The sequence below is a fragment of the Microtus pennsylvanicus genome, chromosome 12 (assembly GCF_037038515.1).
Source record: "Microtus pennsylvanicus isolate mMicPen1 chromosome 12, mMicPen1.hap1, whole genome shotgun sequence".
In the NCBI taxonomy this organism is placed as follows: domain Eukaryota; kingdom Metazoa; phylum Chordata; class Mammalia; order Rodentia; family Cricetidae; genus Microtus; species Microtus pennsylvanicus.
Window position 1 is genome coordinate 66751379 of NC_134590.1, and position 25465 is coordinate 66776843.

Genomic DNA, 25465 nt, shown 5'->3' on the forward strand with positions numbered 1-25465 from the left:
GGTTGCTGTCCCCTCTCTTTGCCACATGTTTTCATTGGTACAAAGTTTCTTTCTTTTTCTTAGTGGCTTAAAAAGTCTCTATACTACTTGTTTATCCCATTCCTGAGCCTTAAGTCTTTGATTCTCTAATATTTAGACAAGTCTAGTAAAACCACATGAAACAAACCCACAATCAAGACAGCATTGTCTCCAAGGGTCTCTTACAAGTCACAACCTTGGGAAAAGTCCAGACATCCCAGGCAGGCAGAGAAAGACATGGCCACTGGTCATCTTTCACATGCACTGCAAAAGGCTCCACACCAGTCTGAATGCTTTCAGGTTACCAGAAAACAGATTCCCAAACCAAATTTGAAGAGAACTCAGCATTTAGAAGGTCAAGAAACAAACAGAAATGCCTCAAGCAATCTCAAGTAGACAGTATGATACAGAGAGAGGGCCTTTACTGAAGAGGAAAGAAAGAGTTGACCTCCTGTGTGTGGATACAGCCAGAGTCTTCAAGGCTGCAAAGGAAGCAAAATAAACTAGTAGGATAAAAAGAAAGCTACTGCATGACCAAAAATTTTGCTCCAGTTTAAAAAAAAAAAAGATTGAGAGACAGAAGAAGAGAAAAAGAAAGCACATACTGAAATGATCTAAAGCTGCCTATAAATATTTGGGAACATCAAAGGCGGTCCTGTTAAATTAAAAATGCTGTCACACAGATAGGAACTAGCCTCTAGCACTGCCAGCTTCAACATGTGAGCCTGTGATCTGAGGAGTGAGGGCTCAGCTCCTCAAGAAATCTGATTCACTAAAGAAAAAAGTGAACAAGCAGTTGAGTTTTAATAAGGGCATTAAATACCTTAGGAATGAGCTAATTAGAGTTTAACTCTTTCAAGATTGTCAGAGCTCTTAAGAATGCTGTAAAGTAAGCTCCCTCAAGAATCTAGTTAAATTGCTCTAGAAACCTGCACCGTAAATTAAGTATTAAAATGGCACCTTAGGACTTCAAAGTTGTTAGCTCCCAACAGGTCAGCTCAGACATGGCACACAGAGGCTATCTGGGAAGCTACAGGAGGGGGGAAATCAAGAACAGTTTTCTGGGGTGGGCTAAGGTGTGGCTGCATGCTTGTTTAGAGCCAGTTTTTTTTTCTAGTATAGATAGGAACAAACTCACCCTTTAATACCAAGTATATACCCTGTGAGCTTCCCTTAACTCAACAGATTGTGAACAGACTCAGTGTGTCAGGTAGAAAGCCCTGTTGCTATCACTCATTTACTCAGACAAACCAGACACAAAATTCTGACTGATTCTCCCAGATACACTCAAGGTCACGAACAGAAGTCACCCAACAGTTTTCCTTGCACATAGCCTCAATCGAATCCCAAGAAAAAATAGACAAGTTCCCAGTCAGTAAGACTCCATCCTAACAGCAAATCCTTCCTCTGGCCTTAAAAGAATGAGTCAAGTATGGTGAAGGATACCTCTAATCACAGCACTTGGGAGCAGAGGCAAAATGATTAACTGTTTCAGGTCATCCTCAGCTACATAGCAAGTTCAAGGACAGACTGAGCTACAAGAGACCTTGTCATAAAAATACAAACACCCTTCAAGGGGCAATTTTCTATTACCTAGTTTTAAGAATGTGAGAGAAGACAGCCAGTGATGAAAAGCACCTTCTCCATTCAAGGACAGAAATACACTGTCTAGCCTTTGGGGGGGGGGGGTAACAAAGGAGGATAGACTTTAAAAGCCAACAATGCACTCCAATCATTTGTATTTTTAGAAAATGGCAATATGTCTAATTTGAGGGGTTAAGATTAATAAAGTACTTGCTCTGGCAAATTTCATGCTGGACTAAATCAAGTGCTGAACTCATTTGTGTCTGCCACGAAACTAGGCCCACAGTGTGGACTCAATATACCAGAGCTCTCCCTGTGCTCTGAAGGACAGAATCATCTGCCCCACTTTCCGTCAGTACAGCCTTGACCAAATGCAGACCATAGGACTCAGGAAAAACAGGCAAAACTACCTAGAAGCGCACAGGCTGCACCACATTTCCTGTCCTGTATGTGTGTGTGCCAAGAGAGTGTGTTTGCATGAGAGGGTATATGTGAGTGAGTATGCATGAGAGTGAGTGTGAATTCATGTGTGTTGTGTTCCTTCATTAGCAATGGAACTGGTTATCTGGCTAATGTCTGACTTGGACAGAGCAGGACTGAGTTAGCAATGCTGAGGCAAAACCCCCAGCCTCCCAGGTCACAGAGCTAAGAGATCCTAAGAGTCCCAGGGAACAGCAGCTTGAGCCTCTCACAGTCTCCACAGTCTCCTAAATCACTGTAGGGAAGCCACAGCCTCTAACACTAGAGGACAACAGACAAAGGTGCCAGAAGAATGGTTCTGAGCATAGATTTTGTTATTACTTAAAAAAAAAAAAATCCTGGTGACACAAACCTGCCCTCTCAGCAACTCAAGAGATTAAAAGGACTCCAAGTTCAAGACCAGCCTCAGCAACTTATCAAGCAAGATCTTATCACAAAATGAAACTGGGAAAAGGGCTAGAGAATATAATATAGTTCAAGAGTAGAGTGCTTGCCTAGAATGTACCCCTAGTACTAAACAAAATAGAAAAAAAAATCCCAAAATCTGGTCACTCCTCAATCAGTGCTATCATTTGGGCTTTAGAGTAAAAATGATCAAGCACTGGGAACCACAGCTCAAAGATAAAGTACATGTGGAGACTGTCTCAGAACTATGTCTGGGATTTTCATCCTCACTCACCCTGACCCAACATGCACTGTCAATAACTCAGTTCTTCCTTTAGACAAATCTTGGACGTATAAAGAAGCTGAGCTCCACAAATACAAAGCCCAGCTTCTATCTGTTGTGAGACTCTGTCATCTGGGTATCTTGATATTAAAGCAGCTGTGATTATCACATGAATCCTTTACAAGGTTGGCCCACCAACATCCCTTATTAGGAAAAATTATGAGGCTTGTAAGGTTCATAAAGGACAGGAGGCTTTGGGCCCATCCCTCCCCAAGAATATATAGGCAGTTAATAAATCCAACACACACACACACACACCCCAAACCAATAAGCAAACAGAAAAACTCTTCCTTGGTGGTGTAGCTGCCTGTAAGACGCTCATGCTCCTGAAAATAACCTTTTACTCATGCTCACTTAGTAGCTCTGAGATTTTTTTGTTGTTGTTTATGTGGGGTTTTTTGTTTTGTTTGTTTGTTTGAGACGGGTTTCTCTGTAGCTTTGGAGACTATCCTGGAACTAGCTTTTGTAGACCAGGCTGGCCTCGAACTCACAGAGATCCACCTGCTTCTGCTTCCTGAGTGCTGGGATTAAAGGCGTTGCGCCACCACCCCCGGCTCACTAAGTAGCTCTGATTAAACTCATTGGTTAACCAAGCTAGAACAGGGAGGAATTGTCTCTTTAAGCCTGTTGTAGCCCTATGTGCAGGTGGTAAATACAAACAGGAAAAGTCAAGCAACATCACAGTAGTAACAGTGTAAGAATGCAGACCCATGCGGTCCGGCCCCAGACAAGACATTGAGCAGCCTCTCTCTCTATCAAAAGAAACAGAACTGTAGCTCTCTACAAAGCTCACAACACGTTATAAGGAATCTGGCAAACACTGGTCCAATATATTAGTGCTGATGATGTTGGTGTCCCTAAGCCCTCAGACACAGTTGACTAACTGGTATAGTTACCAAGAACTAAAGAAAATTTACATACAAACCAGATTATAGTCCAAAACTTAACTTGCAAGTGAATTATTAAGAATACGTATTTTCAATTGGACATAGTGGCACACGCCTTTAATCTCAGCACTCAGGAGACAGGGGCAGGAGGATTTCTGTGAGTTACAGGATAGACAAAGCTACACAATGAGACCCTATCTCAAAAAACAAAACAAAATAATATACAGTATGTTTCCAACTTCTGAGGATTCCATGCACTAGTCAGCTCATGTTCAAAAAATTGGCACAAAATATTTCAAGAAGCAGACAAAGTAGACGCCAAGACTCTATGTACTAAATCTGACACCCCTTGGTGTCTGTTTCCTCATATTACATACAAGATTCCATGGTTTTCCAGGAAGGAACTTCAGAAATCAGAAGGAGCAAGCCAGACTGCAAAGAGGAAGTGTTGCAGAAGTGACAGCAACTCATAGACAGGTACAACACCTGTCACAAGGAAAGGGGCAACTCAAGGGCACCCAGCATGAGCACTGTTTGGGATTTTGCACATCTGTCCTCATACTAAACCCATAATAGCTTTTTGTAATTTGCAGGGGCACTTTGGGAAGAATGTTTCAGCCTAATGGAGAGTGTCAGAGTAGATTCTGTTGTAGCAAGCAAAGATTGTATGCGGCCAATCCAAGTAATAAAGGAGACTTGAGGAGCAAGGCCTCTCTACATGCCATACTGCCTAGGCTGTTGAACCTTGACAGGGTGCAACCTCCAGTGGCTGACAGGTCTCTTCTAAAGAGGTGCTAGAACTGGCATCAGCAAACCTCATACTTACCTGCACTCTTGGATTCTAGCTAGCTTCCTACATCTGATCAATTAATTCCCTGTCTGGCATGATGAAGTGCCATACAGAACACTATCTGCATGGCAGTTTATCCCCAATCCTAGCTTTCCCTGCCAACAGTTGAGGGCAGGAAAACATTAAGACTCCATGTGTAGCCAGGTCTGTTAGGAGAGGCCTGCAATCCCAACTACTAGGCAAGTTGAGACAAGAGGATCAACATCCAAGTCCAGCCTAGGCTGCATAGTGACTTCCAGGCCAGAGTGAGATCCTAACTCAAAAGAAACAACAAAAGCATTTCAACTACAGCCATGGTGGTTGCTGATACACAAGAACAGAGAACAGGAAAGTCTTCTGGGGCAGGAGGTAAAGGAAGAAATGAGAATAAGAAGCCTTAGGTGGTGGAGCTTATCTACCCTTTCTCCTGTTCTATTACCTCTCTCACCAATCAGTCATCACTAGGCTAGTGATACCAGAGGACAAAGGTATTGTAGGAGGCCCAATCTTGACTTGTCCTGTAGTCAGACTGATGAATATCTTAAATATTACCATAGAACCTTCATCCAGCAACTGATGGAAACAGAGGCAGAGACCCACATCAGAGCACTGGACTGAGCTCCCAAAGTCAAGGCGAAGAATGGGAGGAATAAGAATATGAGCAAAGAGGTCAAGATGGGTTCACCCACTGAAACAGTCTACCTGAGCTAATGGGAGCTCACCAACTCAAGCCGGACTGGGAAGGAACAAGCATAGGACCAAACTAGTCCCTCTGAATGTGGTTGACAGTTGCATGGCTGGGGTAGACTAAGGGGCCACTGGCAGTGGCACCAGGATTTATCCCTACTGTGTGTACTGGCTTTTTTCCCTTTGGATGTATACCTTGCTCAGTCTAGATATAGTAGGGAGGGCCTTGGGCCTTCCACAAAGCAATCTGCCTTACCCTATCTGAGGACTGGGTGGGGGTTGGGTGGAAGGGTGTGTGGAGGGAATGGGAGGAGGGGAGGAAGTGGGAACCTAGATTGGTATTTTTTAAAAATCCAATAAATAATAATAATAAAAGAGAGTATTCATAATATCATCTGCATTTACCCCAATAGGTAAAGACATACATTAATCAGAAAGTCAATATAGACCATTCTCAGATTTGCAAAAGAACAATTAAAACAAGCTTGCAAAAGAAAATTAATTTAATGCTGTCAAATATGCAAAAAGAATTCCAGGGCTTTTCAGGGCTGGAATGATGTCTCATCAGTTAAGAGCACTGGCTGCTCTTCCAGAGGACCTGTGTTCAATTCCCAGCACATGGTAGATTACAACCAATTGTAACTCCAGTTCCAAGAGATCTGACTTTCTCTTCTGACCACCAAGGACAACAGGCACACACACGGTGCACAGACATACACATAGGCAAAACATTTAGATACATAAAAAATTAATAATAATTAAATTGAGTTCTAGAGCTTTCTACATCTCTTTGAAAGGAATTATTTTACTTGAAATATCCAGAACTATTTTGCCTCCACACCATGAGCTGTTTTAGAGTCTCCCCTTTCCAAAAAACAAGGTTGGCATGGCAACCAAGGCCAGTCACCATGGTCTCTAACCACATCCGCTGGGGTTTGGCATGCTGAGACATGTGCCAACTCTGTTGTCTGTAGGGCACTCCCGGCCACAGTATATAGCAAACTATAATCAAGTTGGGGAAAAAAAAAAGCAACTCACATTTGTATAAAATACAGCTCAACATAAATATTCATTAAATGTGAAAACCTATGGTGATGCAATGTTGAGACTGCAAATTTAAATATAAGCATCAGGAAACAAAAACTACCACTGCATCTTCAACCTTCAATCATCCACACTGCACATTCAATATCACAAACCATTCTAGACATTTAAATCTAGTAACACCAGAACTTCAAAATCTTGTATTATCTGTTCACTTAATAACTAGAACAAGGGTGGCATTAACTGATAGGCACTGGAACATACATGGAGAAAACATGCCATAAAAAAGCAGTCATAAAAATCCTCTCACACATGCAAAATACAGCACACTGTAGATTGTTTCTGGAATATTCCTGAAGATACTGATGTCCATGCAATCCACACAAAAGAGCAAGAGAAACAGACTGCCTCGGAAATACTATCACCCTTTGATCAAGGCCCATGACAGAGATTCCAAAGAGACAAAAATTTTTGCAGGAGCATCCAATATACACTTAAAGATTCACATGTAGTTACTACTGGCACTCAGGAGCAGTTTCCCCAAAGCATGTGCGCGTACATACACACACACACACGCACACGCACACGCGCACACAAATTGTTTTTAATTTAGTAAGTGACACTTAAATATCATACAATTTAAATAAAACATATCCTTAAAGTCTAGAGTCAGGCTGAGATGCTTGCTTCAGCAACATGCTCACAACACATGCCCAAGGCAGTCATATTCCAGGCTGGGAGGAGAAAGAGGGAGTCAAAAGACAGCCTTCATGGCAAGGATCACAGAATGCCAACCATGCCCAAAAAGATGAAATTATTTTAAGAGTCTGGTCTACCTAGATTACTTGGAATAACCTGGGACACATCCATGTATGAAAACTGTTTGTGAATAGCTGCTAAATCAGAGACAGTTCTCTGTCACAGGTTGTCTTCCTACACTAACACTCCCTCTATGCTATTCCAAAGTAATAGCTCTAGAAGCATTTCAGTTCAGTAATTACCTTAAAAGTTGTACATACAGGCAGGCGGTGGTGACACACACCTTTAATCCCAGCACTCAGGAGGCAGAAGCAGGTGGATCTCTGTAAGTTGGCCAGCCTGGTCTACAGAGCAAGTTCCAGGACAGGCTCCAAAACTACAGAGAAACCCTATCTCGAAATAACAAAAATGAAAACAACAAAGAAACAAACAAAGTTGTACATGCAAAGACCTAGAAGGATGGAATGTTCTGGCTCAAAGGCCATGCTGGTGGAGCTAGAAAGAACTTGATGGAAGGTCTACAAGTTTTGGTTCAGATGGGAGCTGGAAGAGGGCAAAAAGAATCGAAGGCAAGATAACAGAGCAAGAATGCTGAAACACAGAACTGTTTTCAGCAAGAGGGCAATGGAAAGGAAAGCACAGGTGGAAGAAGGCCAGGACCCATCCTTCAGAGAACAATCAAAGATCCTGACCAAGGGCTGATGTGATCAGAAGTTACTGCAGTAAGGTAAATGTGGTGGGAAAGGGAAGGTAAGAGTGGGAGGAGACTTAGATATCATAGAGCAAGAAGCATAAGCTGGAGAGATAGCTTAGCAGTTCAGAAATGTACTATTCTTGAAAAGGACCCATATTCAGTTCCCAGCACCCACCTCAGGCAGCTCACCAGTTCCAGGGCATCTGCCTCATATCTAGCCTCCGCAGGCTTCTGCACTCAGATGTACACACAAATAAGTAAACATAATTAAAAATAATAAAAGTATCTTTAAAAGAAGGGAAAGCAAGGTCAATAACAGGCAGGGCAGATCAAACACCATACTGGAGGACTCCTTTTGCAGTGACTTAATCCCTAGCTAACTTGATTTACATTTTGAAAATTTTTGCTATTCAAGCTTGCAAAATTCTTTACAAGCCACCAGCTAACTGCTCACCATCTACTCCAAGATTGAGGTACTTTGTGAAAAGATGCCAAGTTTCAGTGATAGTGATAGAGAGGGGACATTCCATAAAGCAGTTAAATACATAATATAAAATGTACTTACAGAAAAATACTCATTAGGTACAAAGAAGTATTTACTGTCAAGTTCAGACAAGCCTTGGCAACCAAGACCCCCCTAAATGGTAGAATTCACTCCCAGAAGAGAAGAAAGATAAGGACAACACAAGTCAAAGTGCACTAGGGACTCTAAAACGCCAGGCACATTAGAGATTTCCCGGAACTGAACCAAAGTAGAATACTGTTCTAAAAGACCACTGTAAGGGGAACACTAAGCCCAGCCTCTCTTGGACCCTTGCTCATAGTTCCCTTATGCTAAAGGAGAAATGAGTGATGAAATTTACAATGCAATATCTAGCGTATCCCTTGTAACTTAAAAAAAAAAAGAAGAAAAGCAAAACCCCATAGTGACTCAGGCCTATGATTCCAATACTTGGAAAACTGAAGCAGGAGGATTTCCCTGTTTGAGGTCAGCCTGGGACATTGTAAATTCCAAGGCAACCTGTATTATAGAGTAAAAACTAAACTCAAAAAATAAAAACAGGGCGGTGGTGGCACACGCCTTAATCCCAGCACTCGGGAGGCAGAGGCAGGCAGATCTCTGTGAGTTCAAGACCAGCCTGGTCTATAAGAGCTAGTTCCAGGACAGGCTCCAAAGCCACAGAGAAACCCTGTCTCGAAAAACCAAAAAAATAAATAAATAAATAAAAACAAAGGTTGGAGAGTTGATTCAGCAGTTAGGAGCACTTGTTCTTACGGAGGACCTGGGTTCAATTCCTAGAACCCACATGGTGTCTGATAGGCATCTATACTAGTCTTGGGGGAACTAACACCCTTTTCTGACATCAGAAGACACTAGGCACCCACATACATACAGGCTCATAAAATAATTTTTAAAAATTTGCAGAGGATGAGAGAAAATATCCCTACAAACACTCAGATCAAATGGCCCCAAGACAGAACCCCAAAAGTGGGCTGAGAATTTAGCTTATTGGTGGAGCTAAGGTCCTAGGTTCAATCCCCAGTACTGGAAGGAAAGAAAAAAGGGGAGGGAGGAAAGGAAAGGAAGAGGAAGATAATCCAAAACAAATGGTGGGCATCCTATAGTCCCAGTACTTGGGAGGGAGAGGCAAGGTCAGGAATTCAAAGTCTTCCTCTGCTACATAGCAAGTCCCAGTTAAAGGCCAGCCTGGGTTACACAAAACTGTCTCAAAGGAAAAAAGAGAAAGAGGACAGAGAGAAAAGAAAGCCCACGCAAAGAAGCAGCATCTATAATACCAGCAGTAGGGAGGCCGATAGGATCATGAATTTGAGCCCAGCCTCTGCTTTGGGGTGACAGGAGGTGGTCTGAACAAAAAAGAATACTTAGGTCACATTAGAGCCGGTGTGGCCTTCTCCAAGAACATAGTGTGAGGTTCCTGGGGTCCAGTGATGGACATCTAACACAGAATGCATGAGGAAGCATATCTTCGAGTCCACCTTCAGAACTTTCAGAGCTGGAAGGGGTTGCAAAATCCATCACAGGCTGGGCAATATCATAGGAATTTGAATTTGAGCTGGAGAGCTCCTGTCCCACTCAAAGGAAGAGCTATTCCTCTACTCTAGGACTGTGGCCTAGTGTTGCCAGAAGTTTCCATTTCTCAAGAAGAGCTGATCTGCATTTTGTAGACATTAAAGAGGAATCACCTTTCTAGAAGCTTTCAGCCTAAGGATCTGCATTGAGATGCATTGGAGAGTCAGTCTGTCTGATGTTTGGCTCTATCTGCTCACCAATAGCTGACAGTGTCACTGAGAATTCAGATTAGTTTGGCCTTTCTTAAACCCAAGCTGTTCAGCCAGGTGGCAGTGGCACACACCTTTAATCTCAGCACTTGGGAGGCAGAAGCAGGCGGATCTCTGTGAGTTTGGGCCAGCCTGGTCTACAAGAGCTAGTTCCAGGGGCTGGAAAGATGGCTTAGAGGTTAAGAGCACTGGCTGCTCTTCCAGAGGTCTTGAGTTCAATTCCCAGCAACCACATGGTGGCTCACAACCATCTATAATGAGATCTGGTGTGCAGGTACAGCTGTATACATAATCACACCTTTAATCCCAGCACTTGGGAGGCAGAGGCAGGCGGATCTTTGTGAGTTCGAGACCAGCCTGGTCTACAGAGCTAGTTCCAGGACAGGAGCCAAAAGCTACAGAGAAACCCTGTCTCAAAAAAATAACCCCCCCCCCCTCAAAAAAAAGAGCTAGTTCCAGGACAGGTTCCAAACTACAGAGAAACCCTGTCTCAAAAAAAGAAAAAAACCCAGGCTGTTCATAAGCAGAGAGTTACTCTGTGATAAATAGGCCTAGCAAAAAACATCCAAGACAATAGCACCACCACCATCTCCAGCATCAAGCTGCAGCATCTTGTGGCATTCTCTGCAGTCTCCAGATCTTCAAGCTCGCTCAGCCAACTTGGAGTAGACAGCCATCTTGCCCCTGCCCAGAGCAGGGGCACCACCGGCTGCTGCTCCAGAATCAACCTCACAGACACCCACAGGGAAGGTATTCAATGCTACCAACAGCACATCTCTATACAGAATTAGCTATCATTCAGAACTCCAACAGAGAAAAGAACCAATATTTGCTATTTACTAAATGACAAGAATATACAGATTTCCACCTTACCAAGTTCTGATTTATTTTACACTAACTACTTTCTAAAGAAACAGATATGTACCACAAGGTAAACATTCTCCATGCATGCTGACTGGTGGGTTATAAACTAAAACAAGACTTCTGCAAAGCAATCTGACAATGCCTGTGAGAACCTTGAAGATATTTATACTTAGTGACTATAAAGATGTCCCTGATAGTTTGACCTATAACAACAGAAAATAATAACCTGTGACATAGTTTCTGTAAATGTTTCAAAATATTTAACAATTGGGGCTGGAGAGATGGCTCAGTGGTTAAGAGCATTGCCTGCTCTTCCAAAGGTCCTGAGTTCAATTCCCAGCAACCACATGGTGGCTCACAACCATCTGTAATGAGGTCTGGTGCCCTCTTCTGGCCTGCAGGCATACACACAGACAGAACATTATATACATAATAAATAAACATTAAAATAAATAAAAAATAAAAAAATATTTAACAATTAAACACTCAAAGTAGACAAAGGGTTATCACCACTAGGTTTTTCTAATTTTCTTAAAACCACATTCAGTTCATTGGAAAAGCACAAAGGCTAACAGAGTGATATGTAGATAATAAGATTTTCTTTTTCATAATTTTCTGTATTGTATAAATGCATTTTCTCTGTGTGTGACACATACTTACATATGTTCTTATATTTGTGCAAGTACATGGAGGCCAAAGGTGAACATTGATATGGTGTCTTCCTCAGCTACTCTCCATTTTCTCTGAGACAGGGTTTCATCAATTTAGCAAGGGCTGGCCTGTGAGCTCCAAGGAGCTGCCTATCTCTCCTTGCCAACACTAGGATTCAGACACATACTACTTTACTCAGCTGTGGATGTGGATGCTGGGGATCCAAACTCATGTCTGCATGCTTTCATGACAAACACTTTACCAACTAAGTCATCTTCCAGCCTCATAAAAAAAAAATGTGTTTTAACCAGATTTTACATGTACTTAAAATTCAGTCATCTTTACTCTTCCAGTTTCAAAATGCAGCAGCCTCTAGGCGGCCAGAAGTTCCCATTCCAAAATTTCCTCATCAAACTTCTAGTATCATCAAAGTTTACTTTCACCAAGTCAACTCTCACAGTCAGTTTCTAAATAACCATATCACCCTGGCTGCTGAACAGAGAAGGGAATTAATATCAACTCTTACAACACATCTTAAGGAGTAATAAAAATAAAAGGCTCTCCTTTGAACCACAATGGGCCAGCTGACCTTAGTCTTTTCACACTATCATAAGTCAACAGAGCTGCTAGAAGTAAGATTTTAAAACATCTAGTTCAGCCTACAAGGGGAACAAAGAGCTTCCACTCTGCCTCCTGCCTTTCTGTTTGACAGTTACAAAGGCATGTCTCCACAAAAAGTTTATCAGTTTTAACCTCAGAGATAGGTAAAAAATTAGTTGGAAAAGGTGAGACTGCTCAAATTCACATACTAGCTGTGGCATATAATGGCCTGACCAGCCCAAACTCAGCACCAGGGCCAAATTCCCTCTCCCGGGGGTCCCACAGAATTCTACAGACAGAACATGTTCCAGGGTAAAGTAGTGCTGTCTGCTTGCTATCTGGTCCCCACACTAGGCTGCCTGCAGACAGAAGTGAAGCATTATTTATGTTCCCTGCCATACCCTCTCCAGGATCTGGTGGACACAAACCACCACTGAATGTCTTGTCAATGGAAAGAGAGGAGACAGTCCAGAGCTTCAACTTTAAAAAAATAAAAAAAAACCTTTATTTTTATTTCACATGCTTTGGTGTTTTCCCTGCAAGTATGTCTGTGTGAGGGTGTCAAATCCTCTGAACTAGAGTTACAAACAGTTGTGAACCACCATGTAGGTGCTGGGAATTGAACCAAGGTCCTCTGGAAGAGCAGCCTGTTCTCTTAACTGCTGAGGTATCTCTCCAGTCCCAAGTTTCATGTTCTTACAATCATTAAATCAACAGGCAATATGCAGTCTGTGAAAAAAAAAGGCAATGTACATGGGACATAATTTCTCTGAAGAAAGTGGTACAGCACAGGAAGGAGTTGTGTCTCACACCAGAAATCATCCTAAAGGCCAGGCTGCTTCAGCTATTCCAGCTTTGCCAATAGCCCAAAAGAGAACAAGTGCCATCAAGTAATAGCTAGATAGTTCCAGTCACTGTCTTTGTAAACTTGGCAGCCTGGCTCTAGGGAAAAGCAAGCTGAAATGAGCCTTCTGTGATTGTGGAAAGAGTGACAAGAGAGAAAGAAATTTCTAGTAGGGTGGAGGTTTTCTCAGTTGAAATTACAAACTCATTTCTCAGTCAATGGCTCTGGGTCTAAACCCAAACCTGAATTCCAACATCAGTTCATATAACCTTATCACAAAAGCGCCATGTAAAGCAACCTCAGGAAAACAAAATATGTCTCAGCATCAGTAAGATCAGTTTGAATCTTACACACCCGCTTAGAGACTGTCACAGGTGACTTTACCACTTTGTTCCTGGCTTCCTAACCTAAAAACTACCATCAGCCTTGTCTATCAAATTAAAACAAAGCACTGTGCCTAGTGCCTTACATGACAAGCATTTGAACATTAGATTTTTTGTTATTGCTGCTGTTTAGGCTTGGTTTCTTTTGTGGTTGTCTTTTGTGTATTTCACTATGCTATACAGGCTAGATTGGGACTCCTGGTTCATCTGCTCCTCCTGCCTCAGCTTAAGTATCTGGAATTAGAGATGATTGACATCCACAATCACAGTGCCAAGTTTTATTAGTAGCTACTTTTTGTAGGTGTGTGCGCACGTTATGTGTGTATGCAAGTACCAGAAGTCAATGTTGGGTACCTTCCTCAACTACTCCGTACCTTCTTTTTTGAAACAGGGTCTCTCAGTGAACCTAGAGCTTGTTGATTCAGTTAGAATGGCTGACCAGGAACTCAAAAGGATTCATTTAACTCTACCTTTCCAGCACTGAGAGTATCGGCATGCACTACCTGCCTAGTTTTTCACTTGGTACTGGGGATCTGAATTCAGGTCCTCAGGTTTATAATGCAAGTACTTTACCCAATGAGCTATATCCCCAGTCCGAGAGCTACTTCTGTTTGTTTATTTTCTGAGACAGTATTTCTCTGTGTAACAGTTCTGGCTATTCAGGAACTCACCCTGTGGACCAGGCTGGCCTTGAACTCACAGAGATCTACCTGCCTCTGCCTCCTGAGTGCTGGGATTAGAGGTATAAGCCACCATGGCCTATCCCTGATTGCTACTTTTAAAAGCTCTGACAGAATACTGGAAGACTCAAAATTTAAATTAATCAGGAGAAAAGCAACCACTTATATTCAATATATAACTCAAGAATGCCTGACTTTCCTTAGTTTAATCATAAGCCATACTTTTGCACACACTCTTCCATGAGACACTGTCTAACTGCACCAGGGCGAACAGAGAGGCTCCAAGCCTGAGAAGCAAGGAATTAAATGTTAATCATAGCTGGCACTACTCTTACCACATGTCCCAAAACAATGCACTCCATCTTTCTAGCCTTGCATTAAATCTGCTGCACTAAAGTATTACATCTGGTACTTTGCTTTCTTCCATTTCTAGGGATGAAACCCAGGGCCCTTATACATTGAGCTATATTTAAGCACACACATTTGGTTCTTTTGATTATGAAGATTAATTTAAAATTTTTTCTGTGAATTATAAATCCATATTCTCCAGACGAGGAATCCACCACAAGCCAGGCTCTTAATAACACAGGTTAATGATTATGAATAACAGATCTTCACAGTTACTCCCACCACCACTAAAGTTTCAAACGCTATTCCATCTGTAACACCTGTTCCACATAAGGGATTTCTCAAAGTGTTCTACCAGGAAAGACATCTTCAGACTAGATACCATGTTCTGGAATACAAATACCCTATAAAAAGACAATTGGTATTCTAACAATGGGATGATCAACAAACAGACCTGTCTCCCTGAAGATCTAGGTCCACCAGAAGGCAGGGGCTGCTGCTCTTGCAGCCTTCCAACACCAAAAGCCGTTTTGCTTCACTGTGTAATGAACAGTAGAAGGAAACATGTCTAACTCTTTGCTATCTCAAATCTTTCATTTCCATCTCTTCTTGTACTTCATCTAAATGTAGAAAACTCCTCGCGTGGTTGGTTGCTTTTTTATCTCCCCCAAAGATGATACAGAACTAGCAGGAGATAGATGCACAAATTCAGTTGAGAGATAAATGTCTGTGGGCAGGAGGGGTCAGTTCTGTGTACAAGCCTATCTCAGAGGACTGCAGCACTGTAGTGTTATTCTGAAAAGGATATGGTTTTGACAGACATCTATCAAATAAATGTGCTCAATGGAGGCTTACAAAGTTGCCAGCTTCCCTCCAACTCCTGCCAGTCTGAGTGACCTATTACCTCATTCAACTTTTTTTTTTTTTAAACATTTATGGGAAGGGTATGTGTGCCACAGAGGTCACAAGACAACTTTCAGGAGTCCGTTCTCTTCTACCATGTGGGTTTTGAGGATCAAATTTAGGACTCAGGCTTGAGAGGAAGCACCTTTATCCACTGAGCAATTTCTCAAGCCCTCCACTCAAATTTTTACTCACAGACAAGTACTAGAGGAGAGTTTCCCTTTCCTTCTTGGGAAGCTATCAGGAAAATAAACACATCCATTCACAAGAATATATGCATAATTTCAGGGGATCACAGGCCTGAAAGAACTCCAATAGCAAATTATGGGAAGTAGGTTTGTATTAAATGTCAAAATCCTTACAAACCCAGTGTTAGCTATTTGACAAGACAAAGAACAGGTCATGGTTTCAATTCAGGTTTTGCTAGCTGTCACATTAGAGAAACAAACCTGTCTCTCTTGGCCTCAGTTTCTTCCTCTGTAAAACCGAGTAAACACAGTGTCTAATTCTATATGAATGAAAAATAAAATGAACAAGCATAATGTGATTGGCACAGTACCCTGAACACACAAAATAAGGCTCATCAATGGAGCTAAGACTGCTTCTTCCGCACTCCCATCCCCAGTCAGAATTACTGGGAATTGCCAGGAGATCTCAGGATATAAAACCAGAGAAGAGATCGTAGGAATTTACTAAACCCGCCCCCCAACAATGAAATGCTTGCTTTTAACCTATAAAGGACCATCTGACAAAATGGTCGGCAGCCCTTTTCTGCGTAAATCCAAGTCAGCTGTCAGCATGCAATTGTTCTATTAGACCAAGTCAATTTTTGGAGGCAGGCCTATTAAGTTAACCTCAAATGGAGATGAAAAGAAAGTGCTTGATCAAATGCTGAACTGTAAAAACACACTGACAGGGAAACAAGGCAGAGGAATTAGCCTCCTACAATTATTCCCTGTGATACCTTTAGTTACCCAGACTATCTAATCACCATGCAGCTCTCCTTTCACTCTTAACAGCTAAAAGAACTTCCTTAGTTCTTCATGTTCTTAGCTTCAAGTCCATCAGACATTTAACTTGGGATCTGGAATAACTGATTTAAAAGTTGCACAGAACCAATCATTCTAATTCCTTCTACAAATTAATTTCTCAATATTTTAATATTTGACTTCAATGGGAGAAATAGGCATTTCCACTTTAAAACAATCTTTTATTTCTAATAATGCAAATTTTCATGTTTATTCAGCCAATCCACATACCACTAGCCAGTGTTTAATCAAGCCCCTTATTTAACAACACCAACCACATGGACTGCACAGCCATGTATAAAAGTTTCAGATAATAATTTCATTAACAGCAGCACATTGGTTTAAAGATGAAATATGTACCAGTATGTCTAAAAGCTCTTTAAAGGTCCACAACTCAGAAGCACAGTTAAAGTGTAATTCTTATAGCGATTAGATCTACGATCGGTCCACTTAGATGCAAAGCGGCAAGATAATAAAAGCAATTAATTTCACACCCAAATATCCTGTTCACAGCCGGAGATAACAAAATAGGAAAAAAATCAAACACACACAAACAGCCCTTCATACAGACTAATGACCTTGGGATAATTATTTATGCCTAATACATTCGTCCCAATACATTCATCTGAATTACTCACCCTACTCCTACAAAAGCACATACATCCAGGCTTTCTCCCATCCTAATTTATGCAAAAGACTGAACAGGTATCCTAACTAGAAGTCTCTGGAATGGCCAGGCTATGATAAGGTATCTACTGTGTTCACACGTATACACACAAACACACACACACTCATTCACACACTTTCACTGGTAAATTGAAAAACAAAATCAGTACCGAAAACATTCCTTATCTTAGAATTTTTAAAGAGAAACTTTGAAACAGCCCCCCCCTTCCCAATTAAAAACAAAATTGCTAGAGAATCACACTGGAAATAACCAAAACAATGCAATATGCATTGAAATGAACAAAGACTATGACACACTAGAGGGCAAATCATGAAGTTTTTTAGGTGGTAAAACCAAAGTTGAATGAGTACTTAGGAAACATGATTAATCTGAAATTAAACACTGTCTTCACTTCCACGCTCTTACTACACACTCTCTTGTTATAGTCCCTCTCAGCAGTCCTAAAACCTGACTTTCTGTACAAAACTTATTTCAGGGTGGTACGCAGGAGCTACAACAGTTCCTTCAGTCTGGCAGTATTCACAAGATAAAAGCATGCCAGTCTGTGTACACACAGAGAGCTCTCTGAAAGCCACACTGTGCTCGTCTGTGGACACAGAGCTCAACACGTTGATGACCACAAGAAAGTTATTAAATCTATAGAGTGTACCAAGCACTAATTATTCAGAGAGCTCAGATATGCCCATCAATATTACTGCAGTATAAGGGAATTAAGAACACCATCAGTGATTGGTTAACAGGTAAACTTATTAAATACCATTTAAGCCATTTTTTTCCCCTTAGCAATTGTTGACTTAATTTGGGAGGTGCTAGTCTAATAGACTACAAAAGAGTTAGATAAGTACTTCAAAAACTTCAAGAGACCAGAGTCCTGCCAAATTCATACATTATCTCTCTACTAGGCAGGATAAAATAGTTACAAATGGTGTGTTTAAACAGCTAATTTTGTATTAAATGGTGCACCCAAGAATATCTGCAAAGCACAGCACTATGCATAATGGATAGCTCACCAGACAAACTGCCACGGAGAATGGCTCAAGTTTAAACACTGCAGATAAAAATCTGAAACTTCAAAAGTCTCCTTCAAAAAGTGAAGTGCCACATTAAAACATACTCCCCCTCAGCTGCCACCTCCCCCTCAGGCGTAAATCAAACATTTCTAAAGCCACCAGGGCATAGTGAAAGCCTCAAAGAAAGACAAGAGTCATAAGAAGCAAGATTTAAGATTCAAACTATTCTCAAAGCCTGCAACAGCAATGTTTAGGAATCTTCAGCAAAGCATCCTCTCTAAAGCTTGTTAATGACAGTAACAATAACATTATAAGGAAAAAAAAGAAATCCCATCACATTTAGCAACATCTGTAGTCACAGAAATCGGTTTCGTTTCCTATAGATGGGAACAGAGCACAGCGCAACAATGTTTTTAAGTACAGGCATCGGGACCTCCTCTAGCTTTGGAAGGACAGACACCTTTAAGGAGCCACACTGTACTGGCCTATGTCCTATCAACTCAGAGCTCTGAAGCTGCAGCAGGGAGAGGCAAGAAAATTATGCTGTCTACACTCAAAGCTGCTATGTAGTCAGTCATTCCACACAGTCCCTTTTCTCTTCATAATTCACCCAAGAACAACGCACCAAAGATCCAAACTATAGGCCTTTATAGCCCCCCGAAATTAAAAGACAAGCCAACGGTATTCAAATCGCCCTCACTAGAGGTGCGCCTGCTAACAGTCCACAAGTGCGCTGGCCCTAGAACAAGTTGATAAAAATCATGGTCAAGGAAGCGGGAAATCTATGCAGCTATCCATCCGCAGAGGCTTCTGTTGAGAGTGCTCCTCAAAGACTGGGGACAGCTCAAAGCTCTCCATAGCCAGCTTCCTTTGGAACACAGACCTCTTGCATTTTGGAGCAAGGTGGAGGCCCTGTCAGTGAGCAACCCTGGCTTTGCAGGCCTTTTCTGTATTAGTCCTTGACCCAGGGGCGAGCTTGCGGTCTCTCTCATCCCCCTGTAATCTGAAGCACGCAGCGAAGGCTGCCTTCCACCGCCACTACAGTGCACCCCCAATGCCCACTCGCCAGCCAACTCCGCCTGCTCCCCTTCCTGCTGGTGCCTGTCCAGAGCCCGGCCAGAGAGTCTGCGTCCAGGTAAGATGGGCAGTAGATCCCAGCGGGGGGGGGGGACCACCAGAGGATGTGCGCCACGGCAACCTGGCCTCTCCGAAAACAGCCAGCATGGCTAGAAAGCAACGCCCGCGACCCTAAGCAGCCGCTCCATCCTTCAACTCGCCTTTGCAAAGTTGGCATTCAACAGGTAGTTGCCGGGACTTTCACCTGAGGGAGAAAACCGTCCCGCCAACTCCAGAGTTGCCGCCCCGGCGCCCATGCCCAGCCCAGAGTCCCCACCCCCACTCCGGCGCGGTGCCCCCACCGGAGGCCGAGCCCCCACGTGCGCTAGCCCCAGCCGCAGTGCCCCGGAGGCCGCGTCCCGCTCGCCAGACCGCCCGCGAGGGATGCCGCCGGGCTCCGCGCCTCCCTCCCCCCCCGCCCGCTAGCCCGCGGCGGGGTCGACGAGAGCAGCCCCCGGAGCCATCTTGTGGCGGCGGAGCACGGGGCTCGAGCGGCTACCTGCACGATCTCGCCCTCGGCGCTGAGCATGGCCCCGGCCCGCGAGAAGCGGCCCGTGAGGCCGGTGGTGTGGGTGGTGTAGTCGCCGCTCGGGCTCGACTCGAACAGCACCACCTCCACGAACGCCGTCTCCTTGGCCCGCGCTGCGCCGGGCCCCGCGGCCGCCAGCAGCAGTCCGAGAAGCAGCGGCAGCGGAGGCGGCGGCGGCAGGCGACGACCGCGGGGGCCGCGGCGGAGGCGACGGCGGCGGCGGCCCGGGGCCCCTGGGCGCCCGCCCGAGCGTGGCCTCATGGTCCTGCGGCGGGAGGGCGCGGAGGGCGGGCGCGGCCGGGCATAGTCGCGGGCCGGCGGAGGACCGAGCGCGGGCGGTCGCCTCACAGCACCATCGCGGCAGCAGCGGCGGCTTTGTGGGTCGCAGGCTCTGCTCCGCTCCCCGGGCCGTCGCGCCGCGGCCCTTTCATCTGCTCCACGTGAGGGGTTATCCCCGCCCCCGCAGCGTCGTGACCCGCTCTCCCCTCCCTCCCCGCGCTCGGCCGCGGCCACCTCTAAGGGGAGCCGGTAGGCGGAGCGGGCGCGCCTGCGGCGAGAGGCGGAGCCCCGAGGCCCCGCCCTCCCCGTCCCATCGGCTGAGTCCCTCCCCGACTCTCTGCATGGGCCACGCCCCTTCGCCCTTGCTCCGCCCTGGCCGTCTTTTCGGTCACGCCCCTTCCTCCTCGCTCCTCCCCCTCATCTGTGCTCCGCCCTCCGCGGCAGACATTTCTCCTGGCAGTTGCTGAAATTACCGAGAATAAGGATCTCAACCTGTTCCCGGCTTATCCGCCCGCTCAGCGCGTCCTGCTCTGACGCGGGAGTTAGAGCCATTGGGGAGTGGAAGGATGCTTCATCCACAGTTCCGGCGATGCAAGCCAGTCATCCGCACTCCGTGCTCGCCCCCACCTCCATGGACCGCGAAAGGCCCCTGCGGCCGTCAGGGGCAGTTTGCAACCCGCCGGGACATGTCCAGTTCTTGCGTGGGTGTCGCTTTGAAAGTTACCCTCAACTAAAAGAGTGAGGACAGGTGGCAGAGAACTCGAAGAAGTTATCTGGATTTCAATGGAGTTCATCTTTCTGCAGCCCTGGAGATCATCTCTAACCCCCTCTTCAGAAGAAGTTGTGAAACGTTTGAATCTCACCATGTGCAGAAGGGCGGAAGAGTCCAACACGCTTAATGCACAAACTGCTGGCTGCCAAACATACCAAAGACACGTGCTCCGAGCACAGACGTTCCCAGTCACCCAGAAGATAAACTTTTAATTCCCTTTGCCTTTTTGGAACAGGCATTTTCCTTCCTCAACAAGTCTATGAGAATCAAAACCCTCCTTTAAAAGCCACATTTAATTTCTGCTTCCTCAGTCCATCTTCCCTCCCTGACCTGAATGGCTTTGTTTAAATATTTGGTTAGGGTGATCTGCTTCTACTTGCTACCGCACCCAAAATATTAAGACAAAAAGAAAAGTCATTGAGGGTTTCCTTGAGTAATCAACTCAACGAAATTACAGCTTAAACTAAAAAGAAATGTTTTGCCAGAGTGTGGAATAGAAAATACAATTGAAAAGAAACTCCTAGAACTGTGTTACTATATTTGGACCACCCAACGCTTTGGCACAGAAGGCACCTGACAAAGCAAGAGAGTCGTTAGTTTCCCCGAGCCAAATTCATCAGTACATGGGAGCACTGTCTATACCAAGGATTCTGACTTCACCCACCAAGGCACAACCCAGTCTTAAAGGAGAGGACAATTACTACAGCCCATGCATGACATCGTAATTCTTAAAAGTATGAGGTCATCATCAACTGGTGAAAATGAATAAGCAAATATGGTCTATCCGGACAATGGAATCTTTTTTTTTTAACATGGTAAAGTTTCAATCTTCAATTGTATTTTAAATGACAAAATTAAGGCTACAATGGGATCTTACCAAGAAACAAAATATTGAATATTGAATGAATGAAGCATAAAAGTATACTATAAATGGAGCATATAGTGTTTGATCTGAATGAAATACCACGCATCTAGAGCGATGGAAAGGTTAGTGGTTGCCAGACGCTGAGCTGGAAGTAAGAGTGGATAGTATGACTGCTAATGAATTTCTCTTAAGGGTAATGAAAATATTCTGGAATTAGATAATGATTATATGCTTTGTAAATATCTGAAACCCATCAAATTGCACCTTTTCACGGGGTGAATTTTATAGTGTATGAATTACATCTCAATACAGCTGTTAAAATTTAATTAAGTCTTTGCGTGCTTGATGTGGTAGTGCCCTCCTTTAATCCCAGCACTGTGGAATGGAGTCAGGTAGAGCTATGAGTTCAAAGTCAGCCTGGTCCGGAGTGTGTTTCAGGCCAGCCAAGCTACATAGTGAGACCCTTTCTCACACAAAGAAAATGGAGTCGTGAGGCAGGAAAGATGGTTAAGAGAGGAGCCAGGTTCAGTTCCCAGCACCCATGTTAGGCAGCTCACAATCACCTGTAACTCCAGCTTCTGGGGATCTGGCCCTCTCTTCTGTTCATATGGGGCATACATTTTTTACACACACACACACACACACACAGAGAGAGAGAGAGAGAGAGAGAGAGAGAGAGAGAGAGAGAGAGAGAGAGAGAGAGAGAAATGATTTTCAAAATCTTTTAATTCAGTCGATAGTGGCTGGAGATGGCTCAGTGGTTAAAAGCACTTGTTTTCTTGCAGAAGACCCAAGTTTGGTTCCTAGCACCCACATGTCGGCTCACCACCCTCTGTAGGGAAATCCAACACCCTCTTCTGGTTCTAAGGACACTACATGCATGTGTTGTATGCACAGATATACATGCAGGCTAAACACCCATACACATTAAAATAAATCTCTTCTAAAAAATCAGCTCTTGCCTTTTGGCTCATCGGCCGTCAGTGAGGCAACACGGGTCACCAGCAGCTCTACTGGAGTCACCCGCAGAAGTTCGGCCTGGGATCCCGCTCCTGCCACGTCTGCTCAAACAGCCACGGTCTGATCCGGTAATACGGGCTGGACGTGTGCCGCCAGTGTTTCCGGCAACATCGGCTTCATCAAGTTGGACTAAGCGACCTTGAATGGATTCTTCAAGACTCAACCGGGCTGGAGAGATGAAGGCTCAGTGGTTAAGAGCACAGCCTGCTCTTCCAAAGGTCCTGAGTTCAATTCCCAGCAACCATATGGTGGCTCACAACCATCTGTAATGAGAGCTGGTGCCCTCTTCTGGCCTACAGGAATACATGGAAGCCGAACATAAGAATTAAAAAAAAGTAAAGACCTTCAAAAAAATTAGCTCTTGGTGATTTTCCACAGATAAAATACTATGTTGAGTATCTTGTGTTCTTTGAAGTCTCGGTTTGAATCCCATACTCTCACTAAAGGCCTTCTCTGACTATTCTACTTAAACTGCAGCGTTTCCCCTACTCCCAATCTCCCTTGATCTGCTTCTTCTGACCCCATGGCATTTATCACCCAACATACTAAATAATACGGTCATTTAATTTTGTCTGTCCTCTGTGTCTCCATACACACATGCCACAGAGAGGAAAGCTATAATGGCAAGGACCATTGTCTTATCTAGGCTGGAGCTGTCTGACCCAGAGTAGGCACTCAGTAAATATTTGTTGCATGAACTAATGAGAAAGCGGTTGAGGGATGAGCTCATCAACACATATTCCTCCCATTCTTCAGACACTGAAGGCAGCTTGACAACAGCTGCTAGGAGCGCTGGGCTTCATGAGTCCAAAATAAATTCTGAATATGGAGAAGAACAACCATGCTTCTCTCAAAAACTTCAGTGACAGCCAGGCATTGGTGGAGCACACCTTTAATCCCAGCTCTCGGGAGGCAGAAGCAGGTGGATCTCTGAGTTCGAGGCCAGCCTGGTCTACCGAGCGAGTTCCAGGACAGCTAGTGCTACACAGAGAAACAGTGTCTCAAAAAACCAAACAACAAAACAAAATAAAAACTTCAGTCACAATGACAGCACACACAGGGGTCAGAAAAGAAACTCATTGAGGACCAGTGGGTGGCTCTGGGGGCAGAGGCACTTGCTGCCAAGTCTGGTGACCTGAGTTCATTCCCCAGGACCCATGTGGTGGAGAGAGAGCACCAACTCCCACAGGTTGTTCTGTGAGCACCTGGTCTTAGACAGCAGTGGTGGCACACACTTTAAGTCCAGCATCCAGGAGACAGAAGCAGGAGGATCTGTGAATTTGAGGCCAGCCTTGTCTACACAGAGAAACCCTGTTTCAAAAACGAAAATGAACAAACAAAAGCAACTGGCTTTTATTTCATATTTGGTTTTCTCAGACAGGGGCTCTCTGTGTAGCCCAAGCTGACCTCAGAGCAGGCTTCCTGCCCCAGCACTGGGATTGCAGGTGTGTGCTACCTACCATACCTGCTGACTTTGATTGTTTAAGTTCTTCAAGAGATGATCAATAAGACACATCCTAGCAAAACAGAAATAACGTGATCCACCTCTCCAAAAGCTGATGTTACTTAAAAACCGAGATATTTGCCAAGTAATGAAGTTTCCCTAAAATCTGGCAAGCAGAAAAGGGAGAGAGAAACTTCCAGCCTTCCTTCTCAGGCAGAGGCCATGGCAGGACTAGAGACTCCTGTTCTGCCAGAGGTTCACCAGGACTGACCGGACCCTGAGTGTGTTGAGATCATCACCAGCAGCACCAAGAGAATCTAGAATTTTCTCAACTCTTTCGGTATGCTTCCAACGTCTCCTCGTTCAAGACTCACAGCCCTCACTAAGTGAGAAATTGACAGCCCTTGAACGGAGAGGACAGTGCCCCGACGCAAGGGTGCAAAGGGTGAGGCTCTCATCAAGAGCTGTGCCACACACGCTACTGCTGGGGAGTCGCTGTACAGAACACTGGAACACTGGCAATGTGGGAAAGGCCCCGCAGCCTTCTGCATCCCTTCCCTTATGGAGAAACAGGGCTTTGCTTGTTTGTTTGTTGTTTTTGAAGACAGGATTTCTCTGTAGTTTTGGAGCCTGTCCCGGAACTAGCTCTTGTAGACCAGGCTGCCCTCGAACTCACAGAGATCCGCCTGCCTCTGCCTCCTGAGTGCTGGGATTAAAGGTGTGCGCCACCATCGCCCAGCTCTTGTTTTTCTTTTTCAAAAGTGGCCTTTTGGGTCTTCCATGTGCACTTGGGATGTGATGTGGCATGGGGAAGAAGTCCAGGGCACCTTTTGGAAACAGCTTTAGGCATCGCCACTTCTCAGAAACATTGTTTGGAACTACTTGTCAATGTGACCCGTGGCCATCATACATGGTACACCCAGTAAACCATCCTAGGCGTGAGCTGTAATAGAGCTGTTGAAAACATTTCCAGTGTCCATCCATCACAGACAGTGTGCATCTACTTACTCCATAAGGGGACACACATTAAACAACTATTTAAAAAAGGAAATTTGGGGACAAGGCAGCAGAGGATGAGAATGAAAATTAAAGTACAATGACACACAAGTATGAAAATTACATAAACTCATCACTTTGTATGCTAACTCAAAATTTTAAAAAAAGTCTATGAACTTGTATGGAATGATTTAAATATACTCATAAGTGAGAAAAAGTATGCATATGTACACATCCTTGTATTACAATATATATGTATAGAATATGTTTTTATTGCAAAATATACTTCTAAGTGAAAAGATGCTATAACAGAAAAGGCCATGGATGGGGAAAATAGATGCATGGATGTTTGTATGGAAGGAGGTATAAGAAATAAATGGGGGTTCCAGGTTTGGCTCAGCAGTTAGGAGCACTTGTTCATCTCAAAGAGGATCC

The 25465-nt window shown here is 44.1% G+C and overlaps 1 protein-coding gene and 1 pseudogene across 3 annotated transcripts in view; one reads left to right on the forward strand and one right to left on the reverse strand.

The window, feature by feature from the left end:
- LOC142833096 (kremen protein 1) overlaps window positions 1-20155 on the reverse strand; it is a 247605-nt gene extending 227450 nt beyond the window's left edge. For all 3 annotated transcript variants that reach the window (XM_075944245.1, XM_075944244.1, XM_075944246.1), the window contains exon 1: window positions 19625-20155. In XM_075944245.1, coding sequence (XP_075800360.1) covers window positions 19625-19915 — 291 coding nt within the window. In that variant the 5' untranslated portion in view covers window positions 19916-20155. The remainder of the gene's footprint in view (window positions 1-19624) is intronic.
- A 676-nt stretch (window positions 20156-20831) lies between these two features.
- On the forward strand, window positions 20832-22723 carry LOC142832390 (small ribosomal subunit protein uS14-like; annotated as a pseudogene).
- Window positions 22724-25465: the final 2742 nt, after the last annotated feature.